The sequence below is a fragment of the Anser cygnoides genome, chromosome 3 (assembly GCF_040182565.1).
Source record: "Anser cygnoides isolate HZ-2024a breed goose chromosome 3, Taihu_goose_T2T_genome, whole genome shotgun sequence".
Taxonomy (NCBI): domain Eukaryota; kingdom Metazoa; phylum Chordata; class Aves; order Anseriformes; family Anatidae; genus Anser; species Anser cygnoides.
Window position 1 is genome coordinate 121,146,256 of NC_089875.1, and position 14,915 is coordinate 121,161,170.

Here is a 14,915-nt window from a genome sequence, read left to right on the forward strand (position 1 = left end):
GCTGATGGCATCGACTGCACCATCACTGACCACGGTGGGAGCTGGGGCATTTAGGGCAGGGTTCAGGAGCACAAACTGAAAGTCCCTTAGGGCCATCTGAAACATCCTGGGGCAGCTGAGGCACTTGTACAGCACGGCAGATCAGACACAAGGACCTGCAGACAACTGTCACCCTTGGACAGGTAGCTGCAGGCTTCGCAGGACACCCACAGCCCAGGTCAGTGGTGTTTGGGCAGCTCTGTCCCAGACCCTACAGCCCCCACCCTTGGACACCTCTCTACCCCGTGCTGGTGCCACGGTGCAGAAGCAATGGCTCCAGCTCCTCATCACCCAGCTGCTGGCTTTCTGTGCCCCTCAGCAGCCTTCCCGGGAGTCTCCTCCTCCAAAATTTCAGGGTTAGGTGTCGAAGTGCAGTGGTGAAAGCAAAAAGGAACAGATCCCATGGGCTAGTCATTAATTCCCGACAAGGAGCCACTTGGCAGCAGTGACGTTTAGGGTTTTGCTGGCTGGACCCGTGTACGAGGCGGATCCCAGGTGCCTGCCTGCTTCATCCCTTCTCTTCTCAGCCATGTTCAGGGCCGGGAGATGGTTGGGGGGAAGGCAAGTTGCTCTGCCGAGATGAATCCTCTCCATCCACGTGCACGTTGTTCTGCACTTGGGGTGTCCCCGGAGAGCCTCGATGACCAGGGGACTCGGTGCTACCCTCGCAGAGCACAGGGGTGCCTGCATGTGATTGTAACCCTGCGAACTCGTGCCAATATGCCGCCTGGGAGGCAGGATTATGTCCCGTTCTAGTACAACCGGCGTCTTACAGAGGAGAGGGGCCTCTTTAGGTTGAGCAGCAGAGCTTCTGTTCTTCGCCACCGAGGTCCCGGGCTTCCCCCTTCATGTCCGGCTGCATCATTTGTGTGTGTGCACTCAGGGATTAATTGTAAACCGATCGCGGGACCGGTGCGGTGGCCAGCAGGGCCTTCTGTCCCCGGGGAGAGCCATTGTTCGCCGGGGCTGGGGGAAAGGCAGAGCGAGGGAAAACCCTTCCCGGCTGCTGCGGCTGGGGAAGGCGCAGCCTTGAGAAGGGGAATCCAGTCTGACTGGTTGGATTGCCCTCGGCACAGGCACGGAGCAAGGCAGCCAAAAGTGGGATGGGGACACGCTTGCGAATGCTGGAAAAGAGACAAATTCTGCCTGCTTAACTACTCGGCTGCTGCCGAGTGCCACGGAGAAGCTGCGTGTCCCCGCGCTGGTGGCGGCGTGACGCTGGTTTGGATGGGGTTTGCCTCGTGGTGTGAGCTCAGGAGGAGGATGCTGGAAGGAATTGCTTCGTTGCAAAGCCGTGGCTGGGTGGGAAGAGTTAACCAGAAGCAAATATTGTGCCCCTTTGAAAGAGAAGCTATTTGCTTTGATCAGCTCACTTCACCTCTCGGTGTGGAAGAGAGTGATGAGCCAGTTACCCCCTGCAACATATATGGGAGAAATTTACCTGCAAACTGGTGACTGCAGATTGTTTTAATGAGACGAGGATGTAGCTGTGATCATGAACGAGGAGTTCACCGTGTTAGAGAAAAAGCCCTTCATGTCCAGACCCTCTCTGTGCCCCCTGGTGCACCCTGGTCTGGTGGGGTGGTCCCAGGGGACGTGGTTCCCAGTGCCGGATCCCAAAGCCCTGCGTGAGTTTTTGCTCTGCTGAACTTCACTAGAGGTGAAAGTTATACGCAAAATAGGGATGGGAGGGAAAGGGTGTATTCCTTAATTCCCTGTCGGTTTGTGTATGAAAAGGCCTGGGCATTTGGGAGCTTTCTTCTTGGCTTTTGTCTCCGGGATCTCAGGAATGCCCACTGCGCCCTTTCTTGTCCTTGCTGACCTACTTCAAGGTCCTGTAGAGGTGTCTGCAAGGAGAAGAGCTATTTACTTCTTATAGTTTATTGTCCAGTACTGGAATTAAATACATAAAATAAAATATAAATAAATAATAAAATATAAATAAATAATAAAATATAAATAAATAATGAAATGTAAGTAAATAAAATATAAATAAATAAAGAAAAAAAGGGTTCATTAAAATGATCTGGAAATGAATTACATCTCAGCTACTTTTCATCCGCACAGTCTATTTTAGACCATAATTCTGCTAGTCCACCAGTTGACCGTAATTTTTTGGTGGGGAAGCAGAGGAAAAAAGATCTAAATATCTGGTCTGCTTTGTTCTGAGAGGGAAAGAAAGGGATGTAAGGGAAAGATATTCTGAAAGGAAAAGAAAGGGAAGGGCATTGGACATTAAACAATCTACTCAGCTCTTCATATATATATATATATGAATCTTCATATATAGAAGATTATATGTAGGGAGCTGGATAAATTGTTTAATTATATATATATAATTGAATCTTATATATATTATATATATTACATATATATTATATATATTATATATTATATATATTATATATATTATATATTATATATATTATATATATTATATATATTATATATATTATATATATGAAGAGCTGCACTTTTTTTTTAATTATTATTATTATTTTTAATTTGTGGAGGTCACGTTTCAATAAGTTCTTTAAATACCCCTGAGGTTAAATGCAGAAATTACTATGATTTGACCCATGGAGAGCTAGTAGCTGGTTGTGGAAAGCTGGCTTCAGGAAACAGAAAGACGAGCGTGTGTTATGGCTATGGGCAAGAAGAGAAGAGACAAGCAGGGGAAGGCAGCGCTCCCCAGACAGGCCCAGCACCTCAGGAGCTTGCCCTTCGTAAGGAAGGTGAGTTTGTCCTGCAGCTGATCCTGCTGCAAGAAGCTGCTAGGAAGCAGGATGAAGCGGGACTTCACCAAAATCTGCATTTTGCCTCTGGAAGAGGACCTCTATACTGCGCCGTTTGCTGCCCTATTGGTGCTGCCGAAATGGTCCCCTGAGACTCCCTCCCTCCTGGCACCCTGCGCTGCCCTCGCAGCCAGGACTGCTCCTGCAGGTTTTGAGGCAGATTGCACAGATTGTGGCGATGAGGTCAGTCTCCTCCCAGGAGATTCCTGCTGACGGGGCCCTTTCCAGCCCCTGCTATCAACACAAGCTAAACACCGGTACCGCCACCGTTGCTCCCACCCTGTTTACACAGCTCTGCCCCACTCTGCGTCCCACTGGTGCCGTTGCATCAACAGCACGTGTTCGCCTGGTTACCCAAGTGCTTGCTCCTTCCCACAGTGAAGTCCAACTCTTTTAATCCTCCTCTTTAGGTGTCTGGCATAAGGACAGAAATGCCTGGAAAAATCTCTTTTACCGTGCTGCCGGATCTGCACCACTGATTTTCCTTGTGAGGGACTGGCAATTGATTGAGTTTCTCTTTGCTCCAGCTCTCTGTAAGGCAGTGGGGATTTCTTTCTGGTGTGAGAATAAACGCTTTACAAATTGTGAGGCTCCCAAATCCTGCAGTAGTGGGGGCCATAGAAGTGTCAGGATAGAAGAGGAAGCAGCAGTCAGCTCAGGACCCAATCCTGTAAACACACATCTGAGCCTCTTTCTTTCCACGAGTGAAACCAAGTCTCATAACTGGTCCCAGGAGTCTTGTGAGCATGAGTGTGTCCTCGACTAGGCCATCTGGGATCCTTTGAGGATTATAAATCATATGTTATGTGGCTTCAGAGTTTCTTTTAATGTAGCTTTTCCATTTGTTCCCAGTTCCTACGTGCTTTGCTATTGAGTGAGTCACCAGAAGCTGCTGCTTATGCACTTTCCCTTGCCTTACATGCGTGCTTTATTTTAACAAGCTGAATCTCCGGTTTCTCAGAACCTGAAACTCCTTTTTCAGTTTGACAAGTGGACAGATGGTCAGAGGCGGAAGATCCTGGTGGACTTGTTGGAACGCTGCTCCCTGTCACAGCAGAAATTCTGTGCCAAGCAGCTCCAGGATCGAGTTCCCACCGAAGCTCTAGATTTCACCACCAGGCTCCCCAGAGTGCTGTCTTTGTACATCTTTTCCTTCCTGGACCCACGGAGCCTCTGTCGATGTGCACAGGTAAAAAAGCCAACACATACTAAGGTTCAGAAAGTCAGGTCAAGCTAGATAAAAAAAAAAAAAAAACAAACAAAGAAACAGCACTAAACTACTATAAAGTTGTGCCAGTGCTGTCCTGAATAATGCAAGAATGCTTTCTGACCTTGCAACCCGGTGCCATATGCTTAGTGGCACTTGTGTGAGATTGGATGCAACACTTCCCCACACCCTAAATGAAACCAGATTGGCTGAGACTTATGAAAGGGAAGAGTAATTTGGGGTGCTCTGCTCTAAGGCATTTAATGCATGGCGCTTTAGAAGGCTGATTGTTCCCAAGAAGGAGGCCTGGCACTTTCTAAAAACCATGTTCTTTTAAAGTACTTCACACAGTGTGCAGAATCATTAGTTGCTTTGAAAAGTGTTGCCTTGTGTTTGTTGTAAAGAAGTGCATAAAATGCTTTCAGAAAAATAGTGAAAAACAGATCCTTTAAAATGCTCGAAGGTAAAGCGCTGGCTGTGGAGAAGCAGAGAAGTTATCAATGTGCTTTTGAGCACAGTGTCCAGGGATTCAGTCTGCTAAGACTCTAAAAATGGCCTTTCATGCCTTAAAGTGACACCCAAGGTAGTTATGAATGAATAAGCTTAGATATTGGTGACAGCAATATCTGAAAAAAAACCACTAAAGCTTAAGGTTAAAGCACTACCATAGCACTCTGTAATATAATACCAATACATCAAGATCTCAGCTTGTTTAAAACTTGCTTTAGTTTCTTTCTCCAGCAGATTGTATTGAGATGAAATTCACAGTATTCATTCACAGACAGGGAGCAGATAGGTTAGGATATTAGGAAGAAAAGTCTTTACAGCGCTACTTGGGTCATATCATTGGATGGCTGCTGTTATAAGCGTGGTAGTACGAGTAGATGATGCTTGCCCTTAGGCTGGAGGAAGCATTGCGTGCAAGGTGATTCTGTGATGGGGCATAACAGCAGATCATGGCTAGGAAGAAAACATTCAGAACGTGTCTATCAGATCGAGGGTGGGGGGATATTTTTCTGTTTTTGTCAGTAGACACTAATAAAGCATTTATTTCAACATCTGTGTGCTTATTGAGTAAAAATGCAGGCAGTTGCTCCAAATAAGCTGAAGTCTTTCCTCTTGGCCAGTGATTTTTAGAGTATTTTGCCGTACACTGGAGTTCAGCCAACGCTTATACATGAGCACATCATGAGGAAAGACCTTGAATTTGGGTTTAAATGCAGCGTAAACAGTGCTGAAGAATTGTACTAGTTTAAGGACACAGGGGAGCTGCATCCACAGGAGATAAGTCTCTAGATATAATCTTGGATGCTTGAAACCCCAAGGTGTTGATCTGCTCTTATACGTGGTTACTGGGCATCCGCAGGTGAGCTGGCACTGGAAATACCTGTCTGAACTGGATCAGCTCTGGATGCTGAAGTGCCTGCGCTTCGGCTGGTACATCAACTTCTCTCCAACCCCCTTTGAGCAAGGAATCTGGAAGAAACATTACATTGAGATGGTGAAAGAGCTGCATGTTACAAGGCCAAAGGTATATTCCTACCAGTGGGAAAATTCTGGGCTGGCAGAGTTCCTAACTCTTTAGCTTTCTCTGGTCTCCCATTAGTAAAAAGGAAGACACACAATTTTAAATTAGAATCTAAGCTCATGTGTTGCCATGTGCTCTGCTTTCCCTTCTTCCATCCTTGGGGGGGGTGGGGGAAATGAAAATCTCACTGGTGAGGAGAGAAGCAATCACCAAGGTCTCTCTCTCCTCCTACCCTTTCAGGGTGTTCCCTTCTCTTCTTCCCCAGGTTTTACAACATATGATAGCCTGTCTCAATCTGATAAGCAGGAGTGGGGTGCCCAACGTGACCCCTGCTGAAGTTTCAGAATCAGTCTAGCTGGTGAAAAGGAAAGAAAGCAGAAAATCTGCCTGTTACAGCCTTTGATGTTGTTCCCATTCTGTCTTCTTCAGAGGTGGTAGGGCCACTCTGGGAAGGTGGAGCATCACTCCATAGCCATTGCTTTCTCCTGAGTTTCATTGATCTGGATGTCTGGTTTGTGAAGCTGTGAGGGTAGGAGTCTCTGCCCTGAATTCAAAACTCAGATCTCTAATTCTAACCAAATTCCCCCGTAGGCTGTTTCCGTAGTCAATGGATGAAGCCAACACATCTCAAATGGAGCTCAGCTCATCTAAATACAGCGTTCAGGACATGGACAATGTCATGCACTGTCTGGGCCCCTATTTCTGCCCAGTGACCAAAACAGAGCCTGGAGAGACTAATTTTGAGTTAATACCTAATTCTCACAAGTCTAAAGTTAGGCAAAATAAATTTAATTTTCATTGTAGGATGAAATGTATTATCTTCTTTTCATGTCTCTTATTAGACTCCTCCAAAGGACGAATTTGTAGTTATTGATGTGCAACCGGTGAGAAGCAACATCCCAGAGGCAAAACCTCCTGTGCTAGGAAGGAGGACAAACAAGGAGAAAAAAGAGCTCCCACCGTGGCGTTCGTCAGACAGACATCCTACAGACACCATCCGATTCAACTACCTCGACAACTACGATCCCATCGAGCAGGCGAGGCAGGCGTAAGAGTCTCTTCCCTTTTGTCTGTTGTAACAGAGTATGTCCACGTCCTCTGCACGCTCCCTCTGCCTGTGCTCCGAGCTGCCTGGAAGCATTTTAGTGCACCAGCCTGGCTGTAAACCCAAGCTAGCATGCAGTGCTGCCCTTTTCCCTTTTCTCTTATTGATCTTGGTCCTCTTGTAGTTGCATTAGTTTGTGTCCTTTCGGCACAGAGCATTTGCCAAGCTTGTTACTGTCTGCCTATAAAACAGGCTGTAACCCCTGGAGAAGTTACACAGCTGTAATGGGAAGAATCAGGACAACAGTTTGTTCAAGAGGTTTTAAACAAAGCTGCAAGGATGGGAGGAATATGCAGTTTCTGCACGGAAGAGGAAGAATGAATTAATTGTGATAAAATATAATTCTATCAGTTCAAGGATCTTCTGGCTGAAAAGAGATTTGGATGTTTAAAAGGGGTGCAGGTATAAAAGCATGCATGTGTGTATATATACTATATAATATTTAAGTAATGAGTAGGGTTTGTATCCACACTGCCTGGGATAGACTGCCCATCTCCATCAGTTCTCGGGCTCCCAGAATTACCTGGTCAGCAACTGGCAAAAGAAAGGCTTTTCTGACCCAAAGCGTAATTTTGCACATTCCCTTGCGTTAGGGCCATCCCATGGTTTCCTTTGACACATCTGGTGGAAGATATTTTCAGAATCTCATGTCTGTGGTCGGATTTCTGTACGTTAACAAGCACTGGCAGGAGCAATAGCAAGGAGGCTGTGGTAGTTGCCTGGGTGCAGGATTTGACCCATTTCTCATTTAAATCTCTGCCGCCTCTCATTTTTTCATGGGCATGCTCACAGCAGTTACCTCGGTTCAGCTGATGTGTAGTAACTCATGAAATCGTGGTAATGTTATCATTAATCTGAGCCTGGTTTAGAGGTAATGGATTAGCTTGACCATTGCCTCCTTCCTGTGCAAGTCCCCGTGAGAAGGGCTGCCCAGATTCTCACCCAACTGAAATTGCAGAGAGGAGGATATTCCTCTTCACTGTGCCAACAAAAACCTTGGGAACCAATTAATCCACAGCGAAAGTAGCCAGACTGTACATTAAGTAAATAACCGATAGAGCTGAGATTAGCCCTGTGCACAGGAACAATCGAGCCCTGAATTACCCCAGCCCGGTGATTATTTGGCTAAGCAGTAACGCACTTGCACGGGTTCTTTCTCAATGCGATTAACTTTGCCGGACCCACCGCTCCTCCGGGGTGTTCCGCAAAGTTCCCAGTGTCTGAGCAAAAGCCTTTTATGAATCATTTTTTAATCCGCGTCCCCTGGTCCCTGGATACTGCAGCACTTCAAAGAGCATTCCAGTTTCCACCTCACCCTCTTTCTGTGGTATGTTTCCAAACTCTAGTGCCATTTTAGGTAGAGTTCTTTGAGGCTTTTAACTAAATATTTTGCCAAAATGCCTCTTGTTGCAAATGATGGTGCTGGTTTTATTTTTCAGCTGTGCTAAGTGTTTCCACATAGCCTTTCCCAAGGGCGTAGGTGAGGTTTAGGGCTCCCTGGTGCTGGTCATGGCTGAGCAGCAAAAAAGGGACAGCCCCTGTTTGAAACGGTTAAAAGTCACTTGTTCCAGCACGGGGATGCAGATGCAGCTGACGACCATATGCAAACGATTGATTTGCTAATGATACAGTAAGCACACTGACTGTTTTCTTCTCCTAAGTGAGATTTGAGCTTCTATCCTTGTATGCAATGGAGAATATTTTAATGCCTAGTGATCTAGCAAATCTGGCGTTTATCCATAATTACAGGGGATTATCGCAAGGAGAGAAAAATGAATTCTGCGAGATTTACTTGTTTATCGAGGATCTCCCTTTAATATCACTTAAGCTGAAAGTAATTGCTAGTGTGTAGTCTTGTCTGTAATGACTCTTATTCAGCAATACGGGTGTGCCGTTCCAGGTGCTGACCCAGCTACCTAAAGACGTTCTGGTGCTTCATTTCTGTGGTCTGCAGCCCCTTCGCAGACGTCCTCCCACTAAACCTCTGTGTCCTCTGTTCTTTGTTGGAGGCAGCAGCCTGGGGACCTGGTCTTGGCACCCCACTTGGCTCCCTGTCCGCGGTGCCACGTCGCATGCCAGGTTTGTGCTGTCCCCAAGCGTGGGCATCTGCTGGAGGTGGCAGTGGCTGCCAACCGGCAGTTTTGGCAGCTCTTGGCTGCCTGACAGTGGCAACACGGTCAGCGTGCCCCTCCGTGATGCCAGGCTTTGTTCTGGACTGCTGAATGCAATGCTCTGCGGGTATCTAGTCGCCTGAACGAGGGAGCGTACTGCGAGTGCTGTGCAAGCTGATCCACCTTACTGCAGCCTGCAGGCTCAGGCAGACCCTGCCTGACCAGTGTACAGGGTTGTAAAGTAGAACAGAGAGCCGAGATAAAAATCTCTGCCCCCCTAGGCTGTGTGAGGTGTAGTTATTGTTCAGATTAGACGAATTCTTGGAGCTCAAGGGCATAACATCCACTCTTCATGTAAAGCGAATGTCAGAAGTAGTGAAATCTATGTAAAATGAGATTCCTAAAACAATAGGGTTGATTTCCCATAATATAGGGTTTTGCAGTGGTAGGCTGGGAGCGGAAATGAGTTTCGCTGCAGTTTGAATGCACACAGACAGGAACAATTATTTTCTTGAGGCAGGTTACAAGCATGCATAAAAAGACGCAGCAGAACGAGCAGAAAAGCAGCAGACAGCCGACGTGATGGCCGAGAGAGAAGGACAAGAAGGAGCTTTTTTTGGCGTGCAGGTTGGCTGGAGAGCGACGAGCAAACAAACCATTCTTTCCATTTGAGTTCTGCTGCGTTGAGGAAAAAGGGACTTGTCGAAAATTCCTTGTGAACAAACACGATTACATCAAAGGAATACCTGACGCCATCATCAAAGCAGTGTGTGAGACTAGTCTCTGGCTACTTCTTTGGATCAAAGTTAATCTGCCTAATGTCAGGTTAAATTTTGCAGAATTTAAGAGGTAACAAAAAAAATATATTTTTTTTTTCATGGCTTCTGAAAATGGCTGAAATCTTCTCTGAGCCGGAGGTCGCTCTATGATTGTTTTCTGGTCCAAAGAGAGGAGAGAGCTCTCCTGTTCATCATAACAGGGTGCCTCTGCAGCCAAAATGCTGTCATTTCAATGGCAGGGCCGCCATCTGCTTCTTTGTTGATCTTTACAGAGGCATCATTAGCTACAAGCGCCCTTCCTCAGCAATATCAGAACTACGCCGCTGTGAATCCGTAGCAGAGAACTTGGCCTTGCTTAGCCAAAGCGAAACACGGGAGGCGTACCAAGCTACGCTCAATTTTCAGTTTTGCAGGAGAGCGGAGTCAAAGGAAGTCCTAAAAGATGTAACACAAAATATGTGCTTTAGCACATAAGACCTAAAATGTGTTCTTTGGCTTATAAGACCGTAATTGGGCATTTACCTTTGAAAAACAAATAAATAAATTTCTGTAGAGCACTTGGGTGAGGGTTTGGCCTGGCCAGTGCTGGTGCTTCACGCCACTGGGAAGGAGAAATCCTGCTGGGTAGTGCCGGAAGGACAGCAGAAAGGGGTTAATTTGCAATCTGGATGATAATTGAATCTTTTTTTTTTTTTGCTGCTTGCTCTGGAAGGCATTGAGCTTGTACTATAAAAACAAAATGGCACTCGGGAGCCTCGCTGGCAAACCTGCCCCAGCTACTTTGAAGGAGCTGGGACAGTGATCGGGGTGGATGTTCGCTGAAAGTTTATTTGCTTTAGATGGGGAAGTGTGGGAAAAGCTTCGCAGTCACTGAGCAGTGAAATTAAGCACAGCGATGAGCAGATGCGTAGTCGAGGGAGTGGCGAGGAGATAGAGGAGAGATACAGATGGGTAGAATTACAAATTGCCTGGAAGGGTTTATCAAAATCACTCGGTAGAATTATAGCAGCAGCTTTCAGTGTTGCTGCACGTATGCGAGCAATTTATCATAAAGGCGAATTCTTTTAGGTCTGTTTTGTTTTCTGCCCGAACTGTCCAGGTAGCTGAATGCAAACAGAACAGAGACCAGCAAGGACGGGTTTGTCTCTTCAGGAGCACAGAGCAATATTGCGAAGGTGAAATGAAGCATTTTTATCTGCAGTGTGGGACCAAGTTATAAAACTCCCTCTGGGACCCCGACCTGCCTAAAAAGGACCAGGAGGGGGGTTTCTTTCCGGCCGTGCACGTACGGTTCTGCTGGAAGGCATCTGGTGGTGTGCCGCTCGGTGCCGATAAATCAAAAAGCCCTGCCTCCCGCTTTATCATGACTAATGAATTCTGCTTCTAGCCCAGCGCTGGACCCCCGCCAAGATTGTGTCCTTGTGCCTCAAGGAAGAGCCCTGCTCCTCCTCGTGACAGCAGCTCGACCAAAATGAAAGCTCCTTTCCCCCCCTGCAACCAGCCGTGGCTCCTAGGAGCCAGCGCTAATTCAGTCGGATAATTTATGGGCAGAGGCCGGCTCTAAAAACAGTTGCATATTGTACTGGAGTGTTTACCCAACGAGAAAATAATTACGTTCAGTAATTGTTCTGTCATCAGCCTAGGCCCAGTTTCTGACAAAAAGGGGCTGGTTTGCGTGCGAAGGGCATGCTGTCTCACTGCTCTTCTGAATCCTCACGCCTGCCTCTCGCTTTTCATGTCTCTGAATAGCCAGCCCAATACTCTCTTGTGGGAATTTAAAACCTTCGGCTTGTGGGAATTTAAAACATTCCTTGAGAGAGAGAAGTGGGGTGAGAAACACCGAGTTCAGCACTGGGAGTGAGACCTGAAGTTCCCAGCTCAGCTCTGACGCCGTCTTCCTTTGCAGCGCTGAGAAACTCATCCTCACTGCTTATTTTCCTTATTTTCCTGACCTGGAAGTGAGATCGTGGTGAGGACCTGCTGCAGAGGGATGCTCTGACACCGTGGGCATGGACGTTAGAATACAGCAGTAGAGCTTCATACCTTAATTTACGACCAGAAGCTCAGGTTTGACAGGTTATTGGTATTTTATCTCTGCATAAATAGTTCATTTTTTTCAGTTCTCTAAGTGAACAGGCTTATGCCAGTGCTGTCACCGGACTCTGAAGAATGGAGTCAGAGCCTCTCCTTTACCTCTTCCAATGCTCCCAGTTGTAACGAGGGGAGATCATTGCATGTGCTAACTCCTTCTGGCAAGGGACCGTGTTCTATCTAACGATGAGCAGATCGTTCCCTATAATAATATTTTGGGTTGAATTTTCTCTCTTGGCTGTTAGTGAAGTGCTTATCAAGAGATGGTAATTTTCCTCAAATTGCTATTTGAAATAATTTGTCTGATTCGTCTTTGTGGTTCTTGATCTGCAGCTGGTCTGGGACTAGTGAATAGCAGACGTAGTGGTGTTGGCTGCTTGGGAGGACGTGCATGTTACGCGGCGTGGCCCTGTTTTTTTTAGGATGTGTTGCTTTTAGAATATGTTTCCACCCTGTAAAATTATATATATTTTTTTCACAATGTGCTTTTTAGCTTTCTTTCCAAGAGCCCGGAGATGCTGGTGATGGAGCTGGGAGATGAACCCAGAGAGCACACAGAGTCACTGCTCTAAATTTACTGCTTCTGTTAAAGTTACCTGTGATATGCAGAATTGGAATGAGGAAGGGGAACAAACACCTTCCAAGCAAACCTGAGTTCCTGAAGAAACTTTCTCATAGTACTGATTTTACTCCTGATATTGGAATAACATGACAAATGGCCATAATCCGGTGTACTTCTCTTAATTTTCATACTCTGGAATATTCCCAGTCTGCAAGTTAATTATATTAACTTTAATAGTAGCTGCAAACAGATTTATATACATGTACAAGAAAAAATATTTGGCTAAGAAACAATGAATAACTTGAGAAGCAGTCCCCTACCCTTATGGACTTAACTGACATGATTTAGTGAAACTTCCCTCTCTGTGAATTCCCTTAAGCTGATGTAACACTGTTTATGTGGATTTAGCTTAAATCCATAAGTCCCAAGCATTTGAGTGCTGTGAAATTATCATTACTTTAAAAAAAGGCAAGTTACCACTCTTCTCTGAGCCACAACTGATTGTGCGCTCTTGGTCTGCTCCAGGTACAAGATAAAATGTATTAGCTTAAGCCATGTCTTTTTGGGTGGCATATCATAAGGGATTTTCTTCTTCTCAACGCCAGGGAACCAACTCCATAGCACTTGTTAATACTATTCGGTTCTACTCTGCAGGAGAAAGAAGGGAGGAGGAGAGACCCCAGACCTCAGCCGGCAGGCAGCTGAGAAAAAAAAGAGAGCAGGTCGTGGATCTAATAAGCTCCGGAAGGCAAAATCACTGGTAAGTATCACCGGCTTGTAATTATATCAGCTGGGGTCCGGTGTCAGTTACACCCAGGAATATTTTAGCTCAGAGCATTTACTTAACTTCGGTAACTGCAAAACTTTGCCCCTGACTGTAAGGAGGCTGCCAGGCGCATTTTGTGCCTGTCCTCAGGGGAGATATCTGGCCAGAAGCAACGGAGGCATAAGGAGGACACAAAGCATGCCACGTCTGGCTGCTCCAGGGGCAGCCTCTCTCTGCAGCCTAGACACAGTCCATCTGCCTTCGGTGGGAAAAAAGAGACAGCAACCGGCTGTGTGCAGGCAGTGATCTGGCTGTCTGCTCCTCCCTCGCTTTGCTTACTGCTCAGTATCCTGACAACCAGTTTCCACGCCCTACAAAGCCCTGGATCGGTTACGACGCTCGCATCTTTCCCCAGAGCTGCTCTTCCGTGCTCGCGACTTTTGATTGTTGCAGTCTGAAGTTAGTTTATGCTTTGTTCATTGGGCTGAGCCTGCGCAAGCAGCCCGAAGGTCTTAACACTGAGGATTCTTTGTGCTCATTGCGGGTAAAATAGGGCATCCTCACATGAAAGGAGTCTAGGGAAGTCAGGCTTCCAGAAAGCATCATGGGTCTAAGCTTTTGTAGATATGGCAGCAAATAGCCGCCAGAAGAAAGATGTGCTCACAAGCGTATCGGGGGTTTTTGCAAACCTGGAAGCATGTTTCCCAAGCGACGAAAGCCAGGGAACGCATGTGAGTTGAGCTAAAGAAGGTTTACATAAAAGAGAGGCATTGTCTCCTGAGATTGAGAGGCATTCTCCTGACCCAAATACAGCCTGTTTGCTAGGAAAGGGATTCAGTCAGTGTCAAGGAACAGAAAATATAATTAAAGTTATGCAGCCCGTGTCTTACAATTTCCATTCTCCAATGGCTTCCTCTATAGCCCTTAGATCAGAGGGCCCTGACAGAGTTTCATCCCACCATGGCTTCTCATTTCAAATTTAAAGCTGTTTTATTGTCAGTACAGAGGTGAAAGGATCTTAGTTCAGGGTAGAAAGAGATGAGTTTGATTTTCTTTCCCTAGAGTTTAGGAACTTGAAAGTTACTTAACCTGCAGCCCAGCAGGGCACAAGCACCTAGTCTCATTCCCAGCATCAAGTCTGAACCTTTCTACATAAAGTCAGTGGGAGTTTTTGCTATAAATGTCTTTAGTACAGGGTTGAGTTGTGTTTGTGTATGTGTCCCCTTCTGTTGGCTGCTCATAGTTTTAAAGAGACGTTATTATTCCTGTAGCAAATAGTCACCAAAAAGTATTCAGCTGACTCAAAATGCTACGTCTCAGGGAGCACACAGAGTTAGTGGGTACTGCATTCTCTCCCCACAAAAAGCCCTGGGAAGATTCCTAAAGCTACTGCACGCTATCGAGGCCTGACAGGTCCACCATCCTTCCTTGGTCCCTTCTGGCCAGTTAGGACAGCGTAAGCCAGGGTTAAGTGAGCTCCATGTCTTTATCCTGTGCAACCTTGGAAGCACTGGCTTCTTTTTGTGTTAAAAATCTGGTATAGTCTGTGCTGCATCACTCTTTCCTAGACCTTTACATTGAAAATACGCTTGTATTTGCTTTGAGTTTAGAGCTGTACAAATTTCAGCACAAGGGCCATGGTTCTTATCCTCTGTGTAATCACAAAGTATAATCCTGCTGTTACGCTGGCCATTAATGATTACAACACTACAGGACAATAAAAGTTAGGTTACAGTAGGCTGATGCATAGAAGAATATGTATAACTCACTAGGAATCATCCAAAATTAATTTCCATTCATTATTAGGGTAGCGCTGGAGAATCTTGTTGAAATGAAGACCTGTGAAAAGACTCTTACTTAATCAATTCCAAATAAAGCAGCTTAATACTCAAATCTTTTAGTAAATCCTTGGAAGAAGAATAGAATATGATG

The 14,915-nt window shown here is 46.0% G+C and overlaps 1 protein-coding gene across 18 annotated transcripts in view; it reads left to right on the forward strand.

The window, feature by feature from the left end:
- FBXO16 (F-box protein 16) overlaps positions 1-14,915 on the forward strand; it is a 37,496-nt gene that overhangs the window by 15,142 nt on the left and 7,439 nt on the right. For 16 of the 18 annotated variants that reach the window (XM_066995127.1, XM_013184476.3, XM_013184475.3 and 13 more), the window contains 4 exons: positions 3,817-4,023; positions 5,408-5,572; positions 6,412-6,617; positions 12,872-12,977. In XM_066995127.1, the coding sequence (XP_066851228.1) occupies positions 3,817-4,023; positions 5,408-5,572; positions 6,412-6,617; positions 12,872-12,977 (684 nt within the window). Of the gene's footprint in view, positions 1-3,816; positions 4,024-5,407; positions 5,573-6,411; positions 6,618-8,687; positions 8,754-9,305; positions 11,632-12,871; positions 12,978-14,915 lie in introns of those variants that run through there. The other 2 variants (XR_007169143.2, XR_007169144.2) reach the window with 2 other exon arrangements.